Source organism: Cetorhinus maximus, unplaced genomic scaffold (assembly GCF_964194155.1).
Source record: "Cetorhinus maximus unplaced genomic scaffold, sCetMax3.hap1.1 HAP1_SCAFFOLD_2189, whole genome shotgun sequence".
NCBI classification, from domain to species: Eukaryota; Metazoa; Chordata; class Chondrichthyes; order Lamniformes; family Cetorhinidae; genus Cetorhinus; species Cetorhinus maximus.
Window position 1 is genome coordinate 4,552 of NW_027598128.1, and position 23,298 is coordinate 27,849.

A 23,298-nucleotide genomic window follows, 5' to 3' on the forward strand; every position below is an offset into this window, starting at 1 on the left:
GCTCTCGATTTCGAATCCTCGGAATCGATTGTGCCTGGAAGAGGGTGCTCGGGGTCGCAGGCTAAGGGGCTGGCGGTTGTGGGCCTGCTGTTGGCCAGTTTGAGAGGCTGTTGGGGTTGAGCAGTGTTAACACAGCAGCGAGCAGCGTCGGCTTCAGGGCAGGAGACGAAAACAACCCCCATCACTTCCCTTGGCTGTGGAACTCCACCCAGTTCAGATGCCTTTCGGTTACGTGCTGCATTGTCCCAGTTCAGTGTACAGTAGGTGGGAGATGTCGCTGGGCGATCAGGCTGCTTTGTAAAATGCTCCAGCTGTCCTGAAGAACGGGAAAGTAGAAATGTTATTTTTGGACTGCCATTCCTAACTGAACGCGAGATGGTCTGAATATATCGGGAGCTGCTTGAGCAGAGTAAGAGTCTGTGTGAGAGGTTAACTGTGTCATATGTAAACACTTCCTGTACTTGGGCTCGTAAATCAGCTCGCGATTTCAGTTGTAAAGTTCAGCCTGGATCATGTTCAGAGGGAGCAGTGGCCCTGTTAAACAGCCCATCGTCGTCTCCTTTGCGTTATTTGTTCAAGATCCACGGTTTGCTTTGTCAAAAGGGAGCGGCTGCTTTGAGTGCTCTCAAAAGTAGGAAGTGTGCCAAACTTGGGGTGGTGCCCCCAAGTATCAAAGTGACGGTCGCTCTTTTCGATGCTGAGTGTACCTCCTTTCAGGCCTGGCCCAGTGGGTTGCTGACTCTCTCCTAGCTCGGCAGGTTGTGGGTTCAAGTCCCACCCCAGAGACTTGAGTGCCTAACCCAGGCCCACGCTCCCACTGCTGCACTCTGGGAGTGCTGCACTGCCAGAGGGGCCATCTCTCAGACGAGATGCCTCAGACAAACTGCAGACCCATTCGCCGCCTCGTTAAAAAGGATCCCTGGAGCAACTGGGTAGAAGAAGAATTGGTGTAAATTGTGTAGCATACCAAACATCTGAAGTAGGAGCGAGAATAGGCCATTCAGCCCCTCGAGCTTACTCTACCATTCAGTAAGATTATGGCTGATCTGATTGTGGCCTCAACTCCACTTTCCCACCTACCCCTGATAACCTTAGGCCCTTGACTCGCAAGGGATTCAGTCTACCTCTACAATGACCCAATACAAACATTCAAATTAGCAGCAGAAAAGTAGGCCATTCAGCCCCTCGAGTCTGCTCCGCCATTCAATAAAATCATGCCTGATGTAGCATTTGAGTATATAACTTTATTCATGTGGTGAGCATGAACAGGGGATTCATTTGAGCTGTGTGTAGGAACAGACTGAAACTGTGAACATAACATAAGAAATAGGAACAGGAGTAGACCATTCGGCCCCTCGAGCCTGCTCCACCATTCAATGAGATCATGGCTGATGATCTTGTGTTTCGATTTCCACATTCCCATCTAACCCCGATAACCTTAGATTCTTGTTTGGCAAGGGAATCAACCTACCTCTGCCTTAAAAATATTCAATGACCCCCACCTCCACCGCCTTCTGAGGCAGAGAGTTCCAATGTCTCTCAGCCTTCAGAGAAAAAAAATTCTCCTCATCTCTGTCCTAAAAGGGCGCCCCCTAATTTTAAAACAGTGCCCCCTAGTTCTGGACTCACCCACAAGAGGAAACCTCCTTTCGATGTCTACCTTGTCAAAGGCCGTTCAGGATCTTGTATACTTCAATCAAGTCGCCCCTCACTCTTCTAAACTCCAGTGGAAACAAGCCTGGTGTGTCCAACCTTCCCTCATAAAATAACCCACTCATTCCAGGAATCTAGTAAACCTCCCCTGAACCGCCTCCAATGCATTTACATCCTTCCTTAAATAAAGAGACCAAAACTGCACACAGTATTCGAGGTGTGGCTTCACCAATGCCCTGTATGACTGAAGCATAACATCCTTACTTTTATGTTCAATCTCCCTCGTTATAAAGGATAGCATTCAATTAGCCTTTTTAATTACTTGCTGTACCTGCATACTAACTTTCTGTGACTCGTGTACTAGGACACCTAGATCCCTCTGCACCTCAGAGTTATGTAGCCATTCTCCATTTAAGTAATAATCTGCTTTTTTTGTTCATCCTGTCACAGTTAAAAACTTCACATTTTCCCACATTAAACTCCATTTGCCACATCTTTGCCCACTCACTCAGCCTATCTATATCCATCTGCAACCTCCTCATGCCCTCTTCACAACATACTTTCCTACCTATCTTTGTGTCATCTGCAAATTTAGCTACCATGTCTTCACTCCCCTCATCTAAGTCATTGATGTAAATCGTAAAAAGTTGAGCCCCCTTGCTTGTTGAGTTCGGAGGTGCATGCTTGTAATATGTATCTCCGCAAACGAAGGCTGAAAAGATTAGGCTCTAGTTTTATCTTTGCCACCTGGCTTACTGAAGTAGAATAGTTTGGAGCTTCCTGCGTGAAAATTGGTAGCTGCATTTTGTACACAACAGCGACTCCAGTTGATTAGCTTTGAAGTGCTTTGGGAAGCCCTGAGGTTGTGGAAAGCGTGGTCGAAATGCAACTTGTTTATTTTACCGGCCACCAGACAGCTGGGCTGTTTCGAGCTGGGTGTTGCCGCCCTGTGCCTGAATGGGTCGCTAATCTGCATCTCTTGTTTTCCGTCCTTGACAGATTTCTGATTGGCCGAGTCAAGGTGGGCTTAGAGGCGTTTGCTTTGACCGGAGACGATGAGTGAGCTCGAACAGTTGCGCCAAGAGGCAGAACAGCTACGAAGTCAAATACGGGTGAGCAGCAAAGAATCCAGAATTTGTGTGGTATCACATTTAATTGGAGCCAGCCAAAACTTTGTTGAAATGAACCATCGGTGTAATTATTACTTCCTTCCCCAAAGTCACAAATTTGAGGTGCTGAATGGCCTTCTACTGTTCCCGATCCTGGCAGGTGAGCCAGGAACATGTACCCTGAGCAAAATACTTCAAGGCTTTCTACTTTTTCCCAAGCATATCTAATCGTAGCAAGATTGTTCAAATTCATTCTTGGGATGTGGGTGTCGCTGGCTAGGCCAGCATTTGTGATCATCCGTAATGGCCCCTTGAGCAGGTGGTGGTGTGCTGCCTGCTTGGCCCCGCTGCAGTCCATGTACTGTAGGTACACCCCCAGTGCTGTAAGGGAGAGAGCTCCCAGTCGGGATAGTGTGTGGCTTGGAGGGGAACTTGCAAATGTAGGTGTTCCGATGTGTGTGCTGCCTTGTCCTTCTAGGTGGTAGAGATTGGAAGGTGCTGTAGAATATAGTGGTGCACTATACCCCTCCTCCAAAACCCGTTCCTGGCCATCCCCTTGCCGCCCTCCCTTGCACCCCCCTTCTCCACCCCTCCGCCCCCCAGAATAATGGGGCGCGAGTTGGCAGCCAAGGGAGGAGAGTGAGATACTAATGGAGAAGTGTGGCAGCCCTGCCGCGGGTCACCTGCTGTTCAAGGCATGAGTTTGGAAGAAGCTGAGGGATGGAAAAGTTATTGCCCCGCGACCACTGTCTCAATTTAAACCTGCGATGCCAAAACCTAAATGTTCCTTGGCAGTGTAGCTCGAGTCTGAAATTGGAGATTGGCTCAGGATCCTGAGAAGGTGCAATGGTGGTGGTGGTGGTGGTTGTTGTTGTTGTTACAATAATTGCTTTATAAAACCTGACATCCTTTCCCCAAGCCGACGCCCAATTCTCTTTTTGGTGTTTTGTTGTCCCAAAATATTGCTGTGTACGGTTTTCCCCTCAAAAAGCGCAAGTTGAGAATATCATCATCTCTAAACAATGCTGTTGCATTGCTTTGCCCTTGGGTAGCACAGCCAGTCTGAATGTTGCGCTCAGAGTCCTGGATCTAGCCCAGAGTGACGCTGAGCTGAAATAGCCCGGAATGAAATGAACTGGGCCACGCTTTCAACTCCCTTCCTATGGGGAAGGAGCCCACTGCACATTGCAGCTCCAGGTTCATTCCCTTGAATTTCATCGCGTATCAGCCACGGTTCAGTGACTTGTCTGAGTCAGAAGGTCTCCCGAGTTCAAGTCCCACTCTGAAATCGAGGCTGATGCTCGACAGCAGTACTGAGGGTGGTGCAGCACTGTTGGGGTGCCGTCTGTCGGGTGAGGAGTTAAACCGAGGCCCCGTCTGCCCCCTCAGGTGGGTGTAAAAGATCCCATGGACCTTTGGCGTTCTCCCTAGTGTCCTGGCCAAAATTTATCCCTGAACGTCACCAAAATGGATTATCTGGTCCTCATCACAGTGTTTCCTCAACGTTTTTCCCCTTGTGACTCCATTTTAATACCTCGAGCTTCATGTGATCCCGGGTGTTTGGGGGGGGTGGGGTGGGCAGAGGGAGTTGCGTGGGGTGGTTTTTGCCGCTCCCGAGTGGAAGAGGAGAGAGAAGTTAAGCGCGGCGGGAATTGTTTAAGCCACAGGGTTCTTTCTTTGAAAAAAAAAAGACAAACACCTAACTTTTCACAGGCTTCTTCTTTCGCAGCAGTGTTCAGGCCTCAAAGATCTGTCCATCAGGCTGAGCCCACCACTAGAGAGAGAAAAAAATGCGAGTTATTAAAAGGGCCTCGGTGCTGTTAATGCTCAGCCCGCGTTCCACAGCAGCCATTGCGGCCCTGGAGCTCGTGACCCACAGTTTGTCTTTTCACAACCAGTTCCTCTCTACCCACCCAACTGGAAATAACTTCAAAACAGTGACCTAATTGCCCCTTGAACCCACCCACATTCCGTGAAATGCGCCCTCCGCTCGTGTAATTTGTTCATGTAATTTGATGGATGCTCAGAGTCCAGGCACTGTGCTGGAAAACCTACATTGCCCCAAGGCCAATATATCCTTCAGACTGTTAAACACGAGCTAACATAAGCTGAATCTCAGCCGAGCTCCTTTCCTTACGTGGGAGGTTTTGACACTTCGCTGGAGCAAGAGCAGCAAAAACTGAATGTTTTCATCTTTCCAAATCACTGAATCCCTCTTACTTTCAAAGGCACGGCTTCAGATTTACTTCAAGTTGTGACGCAAGTTTGCATTAACAAGTGGACTGAAGCAAATGTGATGCTGGAAGCGCTAAGTTTTTTTTCTTAAGGTGACAGGCGATGTTGATGGATCAGGAAAAAATTATTGAGCCAGCACCGACCAACCAAACGTGTCTTCTAACTGAGACTCTGTTCCTTACAGGATGCAAGGAAAGCATGTGGCGATTCTACGCTGACCCAGGTGAGTCCAGTAACGGGGCCGCTAGCACAACTGGCGGGTTTTCTATCCTGATCTGTCTCGCACTCTGTATGGTTAGTTTTGTAGTCTTCCAGCAAGAGGCTGTCGCAGATTCAGGAGTTAATTATCACAATAGTTTCTGTCCGGCCTAGATTACTAAGAATGTATAAAAATAAGAGATGGAGTAGGCCATTCGGCCCTTCAAGCCTGCTCTGCCGTTCAATACAATCGTAGCTAATCTTCTACCTCAACTTCACCGACCACATTAACCCCATATCCCTTAGTATCCAACAATCTATCAACTTTTGTCTTGAATACACTAGACCACTGAGCATCCACAGCCCTCTGGGGTAGAGAATTGCAAAGATTCCTGTAAAACCACTTCCTAAATTTTCGAGGGGACATTGACTTCATTCCTGCTTTTTGAGATCTATATAGCTGCACCCCTAGACTTCATTGTTCATGGGGTTCTATTGCACCTTTTGCCAAGTAGGAGTATTTTTTTCATTCTTAACAGTATTGCTTTACAAGGTTAAATATTGGGAAGACTCAAGCCATTGTTTTCAGTCCCCGCTCCAAAGCCAGCTACCGACTCGATCCCTCTCCCTGGCAATAGTCTGAGACTAAACCAGTCTGCTCGCAACCTCGGTGTCGCATTTGACCCTGAGATGAGCTTATCCCTATTCCTATCCACGCCACCGTTAAGACTACCTGTTTCCACCTCTGTAATATCGGCTGACTTCACCTCGTCTCAGCTCATCTGCTGCTCAAACTCTCGGTTGTGCCCCTATAATGGCTAGACTTGACGATTCTACCCTCCATCAACTTGAGATCATCCAAGACTCTGCCTTAGTCTTAACTCACAGCAAGTCCCATTCCTCTTGTCACCCCTGTGCTCACTGACCTACATTGGCTCCTGTTCAAGCAACGCCTCGATAAAATTCTCATTCTTGTTTTTTCATATCCCTCCATGGCCTCACCCGTCCCTACCTCTGTAACCACCTCCAGCCGCACGACCCTCCGAGACCTCTGCGCTCATCTAATTCTGGCCTCTTGAGCATCCACCGCCTTTGGCCTTCAGTTACCTGGGCCTAAGCTCTGGAATTCCCTCCATACACCTCTCTACCTTGCCTTCCCCCTATGAGAGACTTCTTAAAGCCTGCCTCTTTGACCAAACCTTTGGTCACCTGACCTGATATCTCATGTGGCTTGGTGTCATATTCGTGTGAAGCACCTTGGGATTCTATACGCATATAGTGCCTTTAATGTAATAAAACTTGAGCGTGAGTAAGTGTTGCCCATAAATTAGTTACCCTATTTCCCAATGAAATATAGTGAATCATGGATATTCATAAGATTGATTTTCATATCCATTACTCAGCCTTCCTGTGGCACTAACTTGTACACGTTGGCTGTTGCTGGGGTCTGGTTCTGTTGGTGCTGTCATTCCCTCAGTCACTTTGCCCTGGCTTGCACTGCACACTCAGGACAGCTGCCACTGATGGCCAGTTGTTCGACCGCATCAAGCCCCAGCCAGAATATAACCCCCGTGTCTACGCACGCACTTTTGCACACTTTTTTTTTCAAAAAGAAAAGGCTAAGGATTTAATTTGGCTTCCTTGTGATGCCTTCATTGTCAAATAGCCAGCTGAAACATCATTGAGGCTCACGTGCGAAGTGTGGGGAACTGGAAGGTTACCTGTGCCCGTTGAAGTTACATTGCAGCAAGAAGGATTGTTGGCAGGGACAAGCGATTACCAGCACCGTGAGCTGCCTCGAATATAGGGCGGCCGCAGTCTGACCCGTTAGGAGGTCAGGCCCCTCCACTCCCGGAGGGTTGGTCAGGAGCCAGCTGCGCTAGGCTGCTCTTACGATCTTGTCGATGCGCGTGAAAGCACGCGCTCTGTGATTTCGAGAGTTGCGTTCTGCCCAAGGATACTCTCCACAATCACTTTCCTGCTGTGCATGAAATGTTGTGTTTGTCCATTTCCAGATTACAGCCGCCCTCGATCCCGTCGGAAGGATCCAGATGCGTACGAGACGCACACTAAGGGGTCACTTGGCTAAGATCTACGCCATGCATTGGGGAACCGACTCTAGGTGCGTACACCACTTATAACAAACAGCAGCAACTCGCATCTATGTGATAAAAACAAAAAACTACTGCGGATGCTGGAAATCCAAAACAAAAACAGAATTACCTGGATCTATGTGACGCTTTTAATATGGTGAAACATCTCCAGGTGGTTTCCTCAGCGGTTTATCGGGTAAAAGTTTGACACCGAGCCACATGAGATATAGGGACAGGTGACCAGAAGCTTGGTGGAAGAGGCAGGTTTCAAGGAGCCTCTTAAAAGGAGAGAGAGAGAGAGGTGAAGAGGTTTAGGGAGGGGATTCCAGAACTTAAGGCCCGGGCAGCTGAAGGCACGGCTGCCTGTGGTGGAGGGATTAAAATTGGAATATACAAAAGGCCAGAATTGGAGGAGAGCAGAAAACCTGGAAGGTGGTGGGGCTGGGTTAGAGAGAGGGGATGGTGGGGTGAAGCCATGGGGGGAATTTAAAAAAAAAAACAAGGAGGAGAATCGATCACTGGAGTCAAAGGCAATTTCTTCTGTAGATTCTGAGATTCATGCTCGTTTTCATCTGCATGCTCCAGAAACTAAAGAATCCTTTCCTAATAAAGCAAACTTCCTGATCTCACCTGGAGCTGAATTTTAGGACCCAGGTGAATAAGAAGCAGTAAAAACTAAAGCCGCCCCCGGATCAACCTTGCCCCAGTCCATGTCATTCCTCCATCGCATCTCCTTTCGGAGAGACACCTAGCTCTCGTGAGCTTGGTCCTTACCGTCTGATTCAGCGGGATTTCCCTGGAGGTCTGCTCCCTGGAGGTTTCTGGGCCACTCTGACAAGAACGCTGGCTGCAGTGTCACCCACGCCGCCGTTCAGCCCGAGGCTCCGTTTGCTTGCTGGGGTGGAGGCAGAGGGCCCCGTGGCACTGCTCACAAACTTGCAGTGTCCTGGGAAAACATTCCCCCCCACCCCCCCCAAATGTTTGTGCCCCTAACCGCCCCCTCGACCACGCCACCCAAAAAAAAAAATCAAATTAACTGCTTGTTATCGTCTCGCAGTTTATGGGATCTTGCTGTGCGCGGATTGGCTGGCTACTGCATTTACCTATGCACTATGTTGAACTCGCAGCACAGAAACGGGCCATTTGGCTCATCGTCTGGCCCGTGCTGGCGTTTATGCTCGTCCCGAGCAGTTTCACCTTTTCCAGATATGCTCCTGTTTCTTTCCCCCTTGTGCCCTCGACCAAATTTCCCCTTAAATGCTCACCGCAGCCTCTCCATGGGGTAGCACCACCCTGACTAACGAAGTTTTTCTCCTCAATTTCCTTGTATTTATTGGTTTATCTCCCCTGGTTTTGGAAACCTCTATAATTGGAAGCATCATCTGTGCCTTATCCCTTCACAATTTTAAAGATCTCCATTAGCCCACCCCCACCCCCACAGCCTTAAGAGCTCAAATAATGGTGTGTTTATATTTTATTTGTTCGCAGGATGCTGGCTGGCTGCCCATCCTTAAGTGCTCCTTGAGGAGGTGGTGGTGAGCTGCCTTCTTGAACTGCTGCAGTCCATGTGGTGTAGGCACACCCACCGTGCTGTTAGGGAGGGGGGGGGGCTCCAGGATTTTGACCCAGTCAAGGAACGGCCGCTATATTTCCAAAGTCGGGATGGTGTGTGGCTCGGAGGGGGGGTGCTTCCAGGCTCCCCTCTGCATCCGCTGCCCTTGTCCATCTAGATGGTAGCGGTCACAGGTTTGGAAGGCACTGTCGGAGCTGCTCCCCTCCATTCTCCCCTCTTACCGGGTTACAATACTGACTACACTTCCAATGTGTTTCCTTGGCTCTGAATCACTTTGAGGCCCTCAAGAGGGAGCTGCCTAAATGCAAGTTTTTGTTGGCCATGTTACTGTATGATGGACCTTGGGGGAGGAGGAGAGAGAGAGAGAGAGAGAACTGTAGGGGTGAAAAAAATAATGCTTTCGCTGCCCTTAATTCACTTAAATTTTATGTTCCTTTGGCAGACTGTTAGTCAGTGCATCTCAGGATGGAAAATTAATCATCTGGGACAGCTACACCACAAATAAGGTAGGCCCCAGTAATTCTGCGAAGGCTTTCCTCGATCGTTTTGACAAGAGGTACGCCAAGTACGTTCGCCCCGTTCTGTGTCCTGCTGCGGAGCGAGACTCGCTGCGGTTTTTAATCCACTGACAAACAGGCCGAGATGTCCGATCTTGTCTGTCTTTGAGCGGCTGGGGTGAAGGAATTAGCAAGGTTGTGCGCGCGCCCCCCCCCCTCGATCCTCGGGGAACGGAGGTAAAGAGTCAGTTGTTGACCCCAGCTAGCGTTGTCCCACAATGGGGACCTTTTATTTGGATCTGCTCAGCTCACCCCCCCACCCCACCCCGGTGTCACAATGGGATCTTTTATCTGGATATGTTTTTTTGGCAGACCTTGTGCTTCAGTGTGATACATTTTTTTTTTAAACTTATGCAGCGAACCATGTGCTAAGCAGCGATTTTTATCTTGGCTTAGACCTCTCTCTGATCTTTGCCACAGGAGGTGAGCTGTTCACCGATATAACTTGGGGTTTTCGAGAGCACAATCGCTGGAAGAAGCTGCTTTATTTTTTTTTAAGGGCGCGCTCAGTATTCAGGCTAGGCTTTCTTCAAAGTATTCGGTTGCAGGAACGCAACTCCCGGCTACGTCCAGTGGCCGTGGGTGGCCCAATAGAGTTTCTGCCCTCCAAATTTGGGTTGTGATTTGGAGCTTTGTGTCGTCCACCTACACAGGGTCCCAAGCGGGTTTGTACGTTTTCCCTCACTTGTCTCATGCCTCTCCCCTCTCGCTCCCGAGTTTTAAGTACCGATCAGGGAGCCCGCCCATCAGCCTATTGTTCAACGCTGGAGTTTGTGTTTCTTGCACAGGAGCCCCCACTGAGGCTTTAAAAACCTGTCGTAGGTTGAGAAAATGGGCTGGCGCTTTTCGAGGCCTAGCCGTTTTAGGACGAGGTGAGCAGGGGAGGTAAATGATCCCACCGGGGATGAGGGAGAAAGGAATAGAAGGAATACACTGATCGGGTGAGATGATGCAGGGGTGGGAGGAGGCTCACATACAGTATAAATGCTGATTTTGATGGGCTGAATGGTCTTTTTGATCCCCCTTACCCATCAAGAACCTATCTATCTCGGTCTTAAATACACTCAATGACCTGGCCTCCACAGCCTTCTGTGGCAATGAATTCCATAGATTCCTGAGCATATCGGGGTGCAGTGTGGAGCCGAGTTACTTCACACCGAACAGCAGTTACCCTCGCAGGTCCCCAGACGGGGCATTTGAGAATCAGTGGAGTCGTATCTGCCTTCCACCAAAGTGTCGCCGTCTCCCTCTTAATTACAGGTCCGCAGGAGGAGGTCATTCTCTGCCTCTAGACAGAGAATCGCTAGGAGGAGGGGGAGTTGGGCACTTTGTGGAAACTGGGTGCAGGTGCTTGATCGAGAGTCCTCTTTTTTGAAATGTTCAGTGGAGACGGGAGGGCGTAAATGGGAAGAGCCTGCGCCTCCCTTCCCTCGCTTTATCGCGATACGCCCTGGTTTGGAGAGTTGTGAAGGAGGAATTAAAAACACGCGGGGGAGGGGCACAGCCTCGGGATAAGGGGGCCGATCGTTTAGGACTGAGACGAGGAGAAATTACTTCACCTCCAAAAGGGTTGTGAATCTTTGGAGCCCTCTACCCAGAGGGTTATGGATGCTCCGTCGTTGAGTACATTTTAAGATTGGGAGATTTTTGGGGTCTCAGGGAATCGAGGGATATGGGGAGCGGGCGGGAGAATGGAGTTGAAGCCCAAGATCAGCCATGATTGTGTTGAATGGCGGAGTAGGCTCGATGGGCCGAGTGGTCTCCTCCTATTTCTTCTTCTGTGATATTTTTCTCATCTGACCTGCATTTTTTTTTTTTAAGTGAGGTGCTTCCGATAAAAGGTTTCCAAGTGAAACTTCTTGCTGTAAATGAATACCGGTGGACACTTGATTTCTGGCGAGGGTGGCTTCTCCTCTGCTTCTCTTTGTGTTGCAGACCAAGGAGAACTTTAAGAGGTTTCCCTTTGCTCCCCGGAAGGCACTTGCTCATGTTGGGGTCCAGCACCCCCACCGCGTGCCTGTTCGTCATGCGACGATCGGCGGCAAGTGTTGGCGGGCTGTTTGACTGGGGAGGGAATCGCACCAGAACCCAAGCAAGCCCTCGCCCGACGTTTGCGCACGTAACCGGGCAGCCCTTCCGAATATTGGCCGTGCGGGTGGCCGGCCAGCTGGGCGATGTGACGCAGAGCCCCTGACCTTCTGTGCACCTTCCAAATCGACTGCTTCCTTTTTGAACAGGTTCACGCCATTCCACTCCGGTCATCTTGGGTCATGACCTGTGCTTACGCGCCGTCCGGTAACTACGTGGCCTGCGGTGGCCTGGACAACATCTGCTCCATCTACAGCCTGAAAACTCGCGAGGGAAACGTGCGAGTGAGCAGGGAGCTTCCCGGACACACAGGTGGGCGCTGCGAGTTTCGGTGGGGGTGGGGTGTGGGGGTGCGCGGGTTGGAGGGAATGGGGACCGTACGCGAGGGTTGGCCCTGTCGGAATACCCTGTCCGAATAGGGCGGCTGAACCCATCAGATTCCTCACGATTGTGCTAAAGTCCTGCCACATGGCGCTCGGCTGTGCTCACCGCAGCATCGATTTCAGCAGCACAGAGGAACCCAAATGAGGGCAGGTCAGGCGCCCTTTCTCCTTTTTTTAGGGGGGGAAATCTGGCCTACATGCGGATGACTCTTAACTGCCCCTCTGAAATGGGTAAATGAGCGAGCCACAGGGTTCAAGGGCAATTAGGGATGGGCAACAAATGCCGGCCTTGCCAGCGACGCCCACATCCCATGAGAAAATGGTGCTCGATCTCTTAAAGAACGATTACAACTCTCGCTGACTGACGTAGCACCTTTAACATGATTTTTTGAAAATGCCCTCGTGGTTTGGGTTGAGGGGGAAAGTTTTACAGACCCGCAAAGCGGACAGATACTGAGACAAAGTGAGCAGAAACTTGATCAAAGAAGCTAGTTTTTAAAATGGCCTTAACCCTGCCACCTTTTTTTTTTAAGAGAGGGAATTCTCAACCATGGAGACCCTGCAAGAGATCACCATGCCTTGAGGGGGAACTGATTGTGGTGTAGAAGGTGGTAAGGAGAGAGACTAGCGTAGCGGCAGTGTCACTGGGCTAGTAATCTGGAGTCTCAGGCTAACTCTCTGGGGACACGGGTTCAGATCCCACCACGGCAGCTGGTGGAATTTAAATTAAATTAATAAAATCTGGAGTGTAAAGTTGGTCTCAGTAATGGTGACCGTGACAACTATCATCGATCGTTGTAAAAACCCATCTGGTTCAGTAATGTCCTTTTTTAGGGAAGGAAACCTGGCCTGCATGCGGGTGGCCCTTAACTGCCCCCCTGAAACAGGCAAATGAGCGAGCCACGCAGTTCAAGGGCAATTAGGAATGGGCAACAAATGCTGACCTTGCCAGCGGCGCCCACATCCCGTGAAAGAATGGAAAAGAAGGGCCTTCCAAATAAAGCAGGGCAAAGGGCAGCGAGTTGGGGTCTTTTGGGATGTTTGGAATTTCTTTGCACAGATGATGTTCAATAGGTGGAGAGATTGCCCGAAGAGCTGGCTGAGACTGAGACCCATTCAAGAAACCATTAGGCTTTTTGAGGGCCGGAAGTTGTTCATATTCTGCGCAGAGTCTGTGAAGAGTGCTGAAGAATGTGTTTGTTTATTGACTGATGTTACAAGATCGAATACACCTTCAGCCACCACCTTGCTTAGTGTTATAGAAGCGCAGACTGATACCGCATTGAAAGTGGCCATTTGGCCCATCGTGTCTGTGCTGGCTCTTTGAAAATGACCCAATTAATCCCATCGTAACCCTGCACGTTTTTCCTTTTTAAGTATTTGTTCAATGCCCTTTGGAAAGTTTACTATTGAATCTGCTCCCACTGCCCTTTTTCAGGCAGTGCATTCCAGATCCCAACAACTCACTGGATTAAAACATTCTCCTGAGCTCCCCCCTCAGGTTCTTTGGCTGATTATCTTCGACGTGTCCCTCTGGTTACCGACCCTCCTGCCACTGGGAACGGTTTGTCCTTTATTTATTGTATCAAAACCCTTCTTCATTTTGACCACCTCCTACTAAATCTCCTCTTTTCTGCTCTTGGGAGAGGAACCCTAGTTTCACTAGTCTCTCCGCGTCTCTCTCATCCTGGTGCTAGTCTAGAAAACCTCCTCTGTACCCTCCATGAAGGACCTAAAATCCTTCTGTAAGTGTGGTGCCCAGAATTGGAGGCAGCGCTCCAGCGGATGGCCAACCCATGTTTTATAAAGTTATAGCGCAGATAGATGATTGGTTAGTCGCAAAATCATCATGGGGCAGGTGCTGAATTGTGATGCTGACACAAATAAAACGAGTATTCATCATTCATCGTACAGCTGTAGACAGTCCATAACACCGTTGGTGACAGACGGCTGAAATAAAAATGAAGTCTAAAATAACAAAAGGATTGTACAACTATGATCATTTCGGTGTACAAATAATTACAGTACGTTGCAAAATGCAGGTCTCCTTGAGATACAGAAAAGGGAGAGGTCTGCTACACTGTGGATTTTGTATTAAAGTCCATAGATCATACGTTGTCAGGTTGAGTTCATTAAATTCTCAATCATTTACGTACTGTTTGAGCTTTATAAAGCAGGGAATTGGGCTGTCTGTTCGTTGGAAATCTTATCTGTGGAATGGTGCCCTTCCTCATTAGTTCCATCACATGTTTACTTTCGGGTGGTTGGAGCAAGAGAGATTGGCAGTGGGAGGAGGGATTCGAGAGGCTTCTAGTGAACTCTTTCAGCAAGGGAACATATATTTGGATGTTTAGCGTAGAGCTTTGCTTTTTTACTTTTCTGGCTTCTGATAATGAAACCCATGATCCCATTTGCCTTTTTGTTTTGTGCCATTCGATACAAAACGGAATTCAATTAGCCTATCTTATTCACTTGCACTGCCGTCTCTTAATGAAAAAAAAACCTCTACCCCTGTACTGTTGTTTCTGAATGTTTCATACATACAAACATACGAATTAGGAGCAGGAGTTAGGCCACTCGGCCCCTCGAGCCTGCTCCACCATTCCATAAGATGGTGGCTGATCTGATTGTGACCTCAACTGCACATTCCCCTCCCTGATAACCTTCCTCCCCCTTGCTTATCAAGAATCTGTCTAGCTCTGCCTTTTAAAAATATTCAAAGACTCTGCTTCCACCGCCTTTTGAGGAAGAGAATTTCAGATGGGTTCCTGCTTCCAAAGTGTATTGCTTAGTTTGAACTGTCTGCCACCAGCTGCCCCACTGCTAGCCTCCTGAAGTCTTTTCCACTGGCCTATTCACTCTACAGTGTATTTTTGTAAATCTATGATAAACGTGGCTATTGCCAACACGCCCCCTTCCCCGCCCTGCATCAATTCAAGTCCTGATTGTTTGCAAGTTCCAACGCAGTGGAACACCGCTTGCTGTCACAGATACATCCTGGGAAATTGCTTCTAGCCTCTGGTGGCTGCTATGTTTTGGCCTCTGGCTCATGGGGAGCGAGGTTGTGGGGCAGGGGTTGATGCTACAGCTGCCCTAATAGCAAAGCACGCTCTGCGACTGGGATGGCCTGAAACCCTTTGCATCTTTCTCCCACATCTACACAAGGGAGCAGTTCAGTTGGCCTACCTGGGGGAGGTGATGGCGCAGTGGTATTGTCACTGGACTGGTAATCCGGAGACCCAGGGTAATGCCCTGGGGACCCCAGGTTCGAATCCTACCACAGCAGATTTAATAAATATCTGGAATTAAAAGTCTAATGATGACCTTGATGACTGTAAAAACAGTCCTTTAAATGCCCTATAGGGAAGGAAACCTGCTGTCCTTACCTGGTCACCTATATGTCAGGGTGCATTGTAGTTGACTTGTAAAAATGCCCTCTGAGCAAGCGCAATTCAGGATGGGCAATAAATGCTGGCCTAGCCAGCGATGCCCACATCCCATGAACAAATATAAAACAAAAATTGTGAATCAGACTGTTACTTTAACAGGGTTTGGGAGCAGATTACCACTTCAAGTGAAGGTGTTAAACAATCCTGAGTGCGCTGATAGCTACATCCAATTTAAGATAATTAGTTAAGCACGTAACATGTCTCCTGTACGCTGGCTAGAAGCGGCATACATTTATACAAAGGGAAATGAAAGGAATATGTTCAAGCCTTGCACCTTTGAATTACCCAGGAGCATGGGGAGCCTGTATAGCTCCCTTTTGCTTTCTCCATGGCAACACCTCGGCCAATCAGAGTTGACTTGCCAACCAGTTTCTCCTGTAGTTTAAATTGTTGTGATCATCTGAAATCTGGCATTCTTGTGTTTGTCCCGATGAGTGCAAGACGAGAAAAATCGGCGACATGTCTCTCTTCAGCAATATTCAAGACGAAGTTAATTTGTATTCTTTTATTTCTTTCTCTCACCCCACCTGGTTTAGGAAAACCCAGACCCTGCGATTGGCTGCGCTGAGGGTTCCCCAAAACCACCCACCACCCTCCCCTTCCCGCCACTTCCAGTTTCCTCCAGGCATTTGAGCTGAGCTCTGATTCACACGGGTACTTCCTAAACCAGCTAAATTGTCCTGGCTTGCAAATTCTCACCATCCAGTGGACCACCAAAGATGAGGCCACTGGCGGCCTGGTCTGGCACATGAAGCGTGTCAGACACTGGAGGCAATTTACACCCTTTGGAGGCTCGGCCTAACAAGCAGTGGTGCATTTTTTTTTTGTTGGGGGGTGGTGGGGGGGCTGACATTGATCAGGAATGGTTTTGATTTGAGTCCAGCTTGTGGAAGTAAGTGCTCATCCTGGTGACTGTCAATTATCTGTTGTTTTGTAGGTTACCTATCCTGCTGCCGCTTTCTAGATGATAACCAGATAGTTACAAGCTCTGGCGATACAACCTGGTGAGTTTATCAGTGAGTCGATGGAGTGGTGGTGGGTGGGTTGAGGGGGGGGCGGGATTTCGAATTGTTGCCGTCTGTCAATCGAACCTTCCCTCGGGGTGGGGCGGTGGGGGGATAGTTTACTTGATCGGTGATGTGAATCCAACCCAGGGATGATTGTTGGCGAAGGAACCGACCAACCGAGGTATTATTTATTTGGACACAGAAGAGGGAGGAAAAGAAACCAGCGTGGCTAACTTGAGTATTCATTGACAGGAGTCGTAGACTAACGGAGCAAGAGGAAATAATGCACAGCAAACATATAAAATAAGTTACGGGGAGTGCAAGAGCGATGACCTTGCACGGTCCCTTTTAAGATAACAAAAATGTTCCAGGTGTTTGACCAGTGGGCTGTTCAGATTCTAGGCAGGAGTTGGGGGTAAGTGTAGACTTGAAGGTGAAGAGAGAGAGAGAGAGAGGTTTGCATTTATATAGTGCCTTTTGCAAGCTTGGTTCATCCAAATGTGCTTCACAGCCAAGCAACTGGTTTATTCAAGTGTAGTCGCTGTTGGAATGTAGGAAATGTGGCAGCCCATTTGTGCACCACCTGCTCCCACTAACAGCGATGCGGAAATGACCCGATGGCCTGCTTTTTTTTTTAAGCTATTAGCTGAGAGATAAATGTTGGTCCAGGACACCGGGAGGGCTCCCCTCCTCGTTGTCTTTGAAATAACACCATGGGGTCTCTGTGGGGGCAGACAGGACCTCTAAGCTTGGCAAGGTGGAGAGGTTTAGGAAGAGGATCTGGGAGCGGAGGGCTGCATTGATGTCGGATGTCCTCTCTTTACCCCCCCTCCCCCCTACTGTGGGTTAAGTGGACCTCAGCCCAGACCTGGAATCGTGGGTGGTGAACTGAGCCACAAGGTGGAATCTTCAGTAATTACACTTCCTGTCCTCTGACTCTCCTTGCCCTGGTCCAGTACTGTAGTGTTCTGGTAATGGTGCTAGACTAGTAACCTTGACACCATGAGTTCAAACCCTACCACGGAAGTTAAATTCATCAAAGATTTAAGTCTGACATGCCACCAAACCAAAACAAAAAAAAAGAAATGGAAGCTGCTAATTGATCAAAAACTGGGTCACTAATGTTTCTCGAGGAAGGTGACCTGACGCATCCTACCAGTCCAAGCTATGCATGTCCAAAACTAAATGGCCCTCTGACATGCCATAATAAGCTTCTCCATTATAAACATAGAAGACCCACCCCCATCCAGCACCTTACCAGGCCACGAGTGATATATGGATTCGCAGCCAGTGCATGAAGTGTGAAACTAGACATGAATCCTTTTCCTGATGGTTGGTTTATTCACAGAATGCAGCATTACCTATGTCTGCCTCCCATTTAACAACCAAACCAGTGTCCCAGCATTCTCCCTTTTCAGCAAACAATAATCAAATTAAGTAATTGGCATCCCCTTAAAGGGGCACTGTAATAAAAAAGCAAATCTTTAAATTAAACTTATCAAATTTAAATTACAAGAACATTCCCAGGGCTGCTGATGCACTCCAGCCCAGCAGCCCTTCTTTATATGTGCTCAAGGTACTTAATCGGTACTCTCCACCTGTTTATCCTTGACCTTAACCGTACAATTATCAAACCGTTAACACTTAGTGACGGGCAATAAATGTGGTTTCGCCAGCATCACCCACATCCTAAGGACAAACATACCCTGCTACTTAGAGGCAGTCGTGTGGTGGGTATTTGTATCCAGCTGTCTGACTTTTCTAGGGTGCGAGGAGCCTTCAGATTCTTGTCCTTGTTGGTCTCCAGAAAAATATTTTGCAATTTCTGTTTCCCGGTGGTATTTTTTTTTTTAAAAAAAGAAAAAAAGTTCTTCACCTTTCTAATGATTTCCCTCTCCTCACCCTGCCCATGCATCCCCTCCTTTTGTTCCTCGGCAGTGCCCTGTGGGATATTGAAACCGGGCAGCAGACGACCACGTTCACGGGCCACAGCGGAGACGTCATGAGCCTCTCCCTCTCCCCGGACTTCAAGACCTTCGTGTCGGGGGCCTGCGACGCGTCAGTCAAGCTCTGGGACGTGCGCGACAGCATGTGCCGGCAGACCTTCACCGGTCACGAGTCGGACATCAACGCCGTCTGCGTAAGTTAGCGCAGGCGCCGCGCACCGGGGCTTCGTTCCGAGCCAGAGCACTTTGGGATAGCTGTCCGGGGTGAAACCATGGAGACGTGGTCCGTGGTGGGGTGTGGCCGTGGCCCTGGCCCTTAACGCAGGGCAGAGAGAGAGAGAGAGAGTGAAACACAAAACTGGGGGAATGGCGGTTCGGTGGTGCTGGGTTTGAAAACGAGAGCAGCCTGCATTTATAGAGCACCCTTAACATCCCAGCCACAATTTGATAGTGAGCCACATTAGGAGAGGTGACCAAAAGCTTAGTCTAAGAGTTAGGTTTTAAGGAAAGGTTTAAAGAAGAGGGGGATGGGGAGAGAGAGAGAGAGAGGTAGAGGCAGCCTCTGCTGATTAAAGGAGATTAAAAAAAAAGGCCTGGCAGAGGCTGGAGTGAAAAAGGCCATGGATTGATCATCACTCCATCCATGGAGGAAGAAGAGTTCTCAGGATGGGGTAATAAGACTCGAGTGCCCAGAGTGTGCTCTGGGATAGTCAAGATCACTGAACCACTCGAGGCTTAACTTTGGGCACTGCACCTCAGGAAAGTTATATATTTGCCTTTGTGTGAGTGCAGCAGAGAACCACCAGATGGATTAAACTATGGGGGCAGGTGCACAGACTAGGCTTGTACTCCATCGAGAGTAGATAGGCGGTGGGGTGATCTAATCGAGGAGTTTAAGATGATTAAAGGATTCGATAGGGTAGACAGAGAGAAACTATTTCCCCCTTTTCGGGGTGAGGAGGGTGTGGTGGGGGAAAGGAGTCCGGAACAAAGGGGCAGAGCCATAAAATTGGAGCCAGGCTGTTCAGGGGGTGATGTCAGGAAGCAGTCCTTCACACAAAGGTGGAGTGGGAATCTCTCCCCCAAAAAAGCTGCTGAGGCCGAGGGCCAATTGAAAATTTCAATACAGCAATTCAGATATTTTTGTTGGGTGAGGAGATTAAAGGGTTAGGGGACCGATGCGGGTGGATGGAGTTGAGATACGGGTCAGCCATGACTGCCTAACTGAATGACGGAACAGGCTCGAGGGGCTGAATGGCCTTCTCCAGCTCCTGCGAAGCCTTGATGAAAGCTGTTGCAATGGAGCGAGGCGGTGGGGGGAACAGGACAGAAAGGAGGGGAAGTTGGTTACCAGGGGACGATGGTGATAATGCAGCCGCTGCTGCTGTAGTGCCGGCGACGAGGTCGCTTGTTGAGGGATCCCACAATGAGTGAAAGCGGTGGATGCTCCATGAAGCAGGTGATGTGTTGATTTTTTTTTTCTCTCGCTCCTCCCCTCCCCCTCTCCAGTTCTTCCCCAACGGGAATGCCTTTGCCACGGGCTCCGACGACGCCACCTGCCGACTGTTCGACCTGCGGGCGGACCAGGAGCTGATGATGTACTCCCACGACAACATCATCTGCGGCATCACATCAGTGGCGTTCTCCAAGAGCGGCCGTCTCTTGCTGGCTGGCTACGACGACTTCAACTGCAACATCTGGGACTCCATGAAGGGCGACCGTGCCGGTAAGTGTGCCAAGCAGCCTGTCCTCCGGTGTGACGCTCCCTGGTTCCTCCCCGCCATTGCAGTGCTGGAACTGTGAGGAGGGTGTGCGGGTAAGGACTGGAGGGCTGGCTTTGGGCAGAAGGTCAGGTCAGTAGGTAGCTCATAGGCGGGGCTGGCCTTGTAACAAACAAAATCTATTTAGAGTCTCTCCGGACAACAGCAAACCAAGCTCGTGACCGGAACTACATCAAAGCCTCCCTATAAAAAAAAAAACAGGGTAATTTCCCCAGTCAAATAGTGAGTTGATGAGCATTACCTGGATGAGTGCAGCTCCCGCAACACTCAAGTAGCTCGACACCATCCAGAACAAAGCAACCCCGCTTGATTGTCACCCCATCCACAAACATTCACTCCCTCCTCCACCGACGCACAGTAGCAGCAGTGTGTGTACCATCTACAAGATGCACTGCAGCAACTCACCAAGGCTCCTTAGACAGCACCTTCCAAACCCACGATCACCACCATCTAGAAGGACAAGGGCAGCAGACAGATGGGAACATCACCACCTGGAAGTTCCCCTACAAGTCACTCACTATCCTGACTTGGAAATATATCGGCCGTCCCTTCACTGTCACTGGGTCAAAATCCTTGAACTCCCTCCCTAACAGCACTGTGGGTGTACCTACACCACATGGACTGCAGCAGTTGAAGAAGGCAGCTCACCACCACCACCACCTCGAGGGCAATTCGGGGTGAGAAATAAATGCTGGCCTAGCCAGTGACAGCCCCATGAATGAAAAAAAAATCCTCCACCTCCTTCATTCACACCCCTCATCACCGACGCACAGTAGCAGCAGTGTGTGTACCATCTACAAGATGCACTGTAGCAACTCACCAAGCCTCCTTCGACAGCACCTTCCAAGCCTGTGACCTCCACCACTGAGAAGGACAAGAGCAGCATTTTGATGGGAATACCACCACCTGGAAGTTCCCCTCCAAGTCACTCACTATCCTGACTTGGAAATATATCGGCCGTTCCTTCACTGTCGCTGGGTCAAAATCCTGCAGCTCCCTCCCTAACAGCACTGTGGGTGTACCTACACCACATGGGCTGCAGCGGTTCAAGAAGGCAGCTCACCACCACCTTCTCAAGGGGCAATTAGGGATGGGCAATAAACGCTGGGCCCAGCCAGCGACGCCCACATCCCAGGGACGAAATAAAAAAGAATAGAAGGGGACAAGCTGTTTCCCCTGGTATGGGGAGGACCAGAGCAGGGAGTCTAGAACAAGATGCACAACATGAAAATTAAAAAGTTAGATCGTTCATGGGTGATACCAGGAAGCACTCACAAAGGTCATAGTCATTTGGCACAGAAGGAGGCCATTCAATCCATCGAGTCCACGCTGGTGCTCTGTAGAGCAACCTAGTCAGTCCCATTCCCCCGCCCTATCCCTTTAGCCCTGCAAGCTTATTTCCCTCAATTCCCCCACCCGATGTCCTTTTCAAAATAATTCTTCACCTCAACTTGCACTGTCTTCGTGGGCAGCGTGTTTCCAGTCAGGGAAATCAGGAACTCTCTCACCCCCATCCCTAACCAAAGCTGGAAATCAGGAACACTCTCACCCCCACCCCTGACCAAAAAAAAAACCCTGATTCTGGAGGGGGGGCCATTGAAAATATCAAAATTGAGATTGATAGATTTTTGTTTGGCAAGTGCATTTAAAATGTTAGAGCGCCAAGGTGGGTGAATGGAGTTAACACCCAGATCGGCCATGGCCGGAATAAGTGGAGGAATAGATTCAAAGGGACTGAATGTGCCTACTTCCTTCGTTTGACTCAAAATGGTGGGATCTGTCCTCCCCTCCTCGGGATTGCTAGGCCCCCAATGTAACCGACATCCCACCACACACTCGGTTTCTATTTAAAATGTTTACATGGGCAGTTTCGATGCTGAGTGTCGACCTGAACCTTGACAACAGGAGTTATGCCCGTATGCTAGATTTTCAAGCCAGTAGTTAATATCCACGGTGACCTAATCCTGTCACTGAGAGCTCTTTGTATTTTGCTGGGGATTTGCATTGAGAGCGGCGGCTGACCGAGCTCCAGATCAACCTGATTCTCAAATCTCTCTCTCTCTCTCCCACCTCCTTACAGGAGTCTTGGCTGGTCACGACAACAGGGTTAGCTGCCTGGGAGTGACGGACGACGGAATGGCTGTGGCAACAGGATCTTGGGACAGTTTCCTCAAAATCTGGAACTAACCGTGACGTGAAGTGGGTGCGACGCGAATAGAGAAATTAAAATTCAAAAAACCTTGATTATTAGATATGAAAACCTCCCGCCCTCCTACCTTCCCTCCCTCCTTTCTGCTCTCCCTCCTGACAAGAAATTACAGGACCTGGGGGGGAGGGTGGAAGAGGAGGAGGATGAGCCTGTGACAAACAGATTTCCCACTCCCCACCGCCCCCACACAACCCCCCCGCCCCCCTCCCACCACCGCCAAGAAAAAATAATTCCATCCCTTACCCCTCCCTCCCCTCCCATAGATGTAACCTGTTGAGGGTGAAATTTTATTTGTTAAAATAACAAGAAAAAGAAATACTTGGCGGGGGGTGGGGTTGGGGGAAAGAAAGGGTTTCCTCAGGCTTCTTGTGGAAAAGGTATAAATGGAGGGAAGGACTGCAGTTAATTTTTGTTTTTTAACAAGGAATCTTAAATTGACCCAGGCTTCTTGTGAGCTGCTGGTGTCAATCTAAACTTTGTCACCAGAATTTATTTGTTTCTCCCTTGGCTCATAGATTTGTTTGTGTGTGTGTGTGTGTGCTCATGAGAGCGAGAGTGAGTGTGTGCTCACGAGAGCGAGTGTGTGTGCGCGCGCGCGCTCACGAGAGCGAGTGAGCGTGTGTGCGCTCACGAGAACGAGCGGGTGTGCGCGCGCTCACGAGAGCGAGCGGGTGTGCGCGCGCTCACGAGAGCGAGCGGGTGTGCGCGCGCTCACGAGAGCGAGCGGGTGTGCGCGCGCTCACGAGAGCGAGCGGGTGTGCGCGCGCTCACGAGAGCGAGCGGGTGTGCGCGCGCTCACGAGAGCGAGCGGGTGTGCGCGCGCTCACGAGAGCGAGCGGGTGTGCGCGCGCTCACGAGAGCGAGCGGGTGTGTGTGTGTATGTTTTTCTTTTCAGTAGAATATCTTTACTGATGTGTCTCTTGACCCCTCCCTCTCCCAACACCAGTATCCTGGCTTTACATTTTTATACTGAAGTGCTAATTGTGTCACGCTCGACAGGGCAGCTGTTGACATGCG

At 49.5% G+C, this 23,298-nt stretch overlaps 1 protein-coding gene across 1 annotated transcript; it reads left to right on the plus strand.

The window, feature by feature from the left end:
• Positions 1-245: 245 nt before the first annotated feature.
• On the plus strand, positions 246-22,735 carry LOC144677065 (guanine nucleotide-binding protein G(I)/G(S)/G(T) subunit beta-2). Its single transcript, XM_078537325.1, has 10 exons — positions 246-409; positions 2,653-2,765; positions 5,182-5,220; positions 7,211-7,317; positions 9,304-9,367; positions 11,656-11,818; positions 16,276-16,342; positions 18,284-18,485; positions 19,801-20,017; positions 22,153-22,735. Exons 2-10 carry the CDS (start codon positions 2,709-2,711, stop codon positions 22,257-22,259), a joined length of 1,023 nt encoding a protein of 340 aa, XP_078393451.1. The 5' UTR covers positions 246-409; positions 2,653-2,708; the 3' UTR covers positions 22,260-22,735.
• Positions 22,736-23,298: the final 563 nt, after the last annotated feature.

Bases quoted from the DNA above. Each gene is read 5' to 3' on its own strand.
- LOC144677065 (XM_078537325.1), top strand. From the start codon at position 2,709: ATGAGTGAGCTCGAACAGTTGCGCCAAGAGGCAGAACAGCTACGAAGT. The intron at 5,221-7,210 runs GTGAGTCCAGTA...GTCCATTTCCAG, and splicing joins GCGATTCTACGCTGACCCAG to ATTACAGCCGCCCTCGATCC. The intron at 20,018-22,152 runs GTAAGTGTGCCA...ACCTCCTTACAG, and splicing joins CATGAAGGGCGACCGTGCCG to GAGTCTTGGCTGGTCACGAC.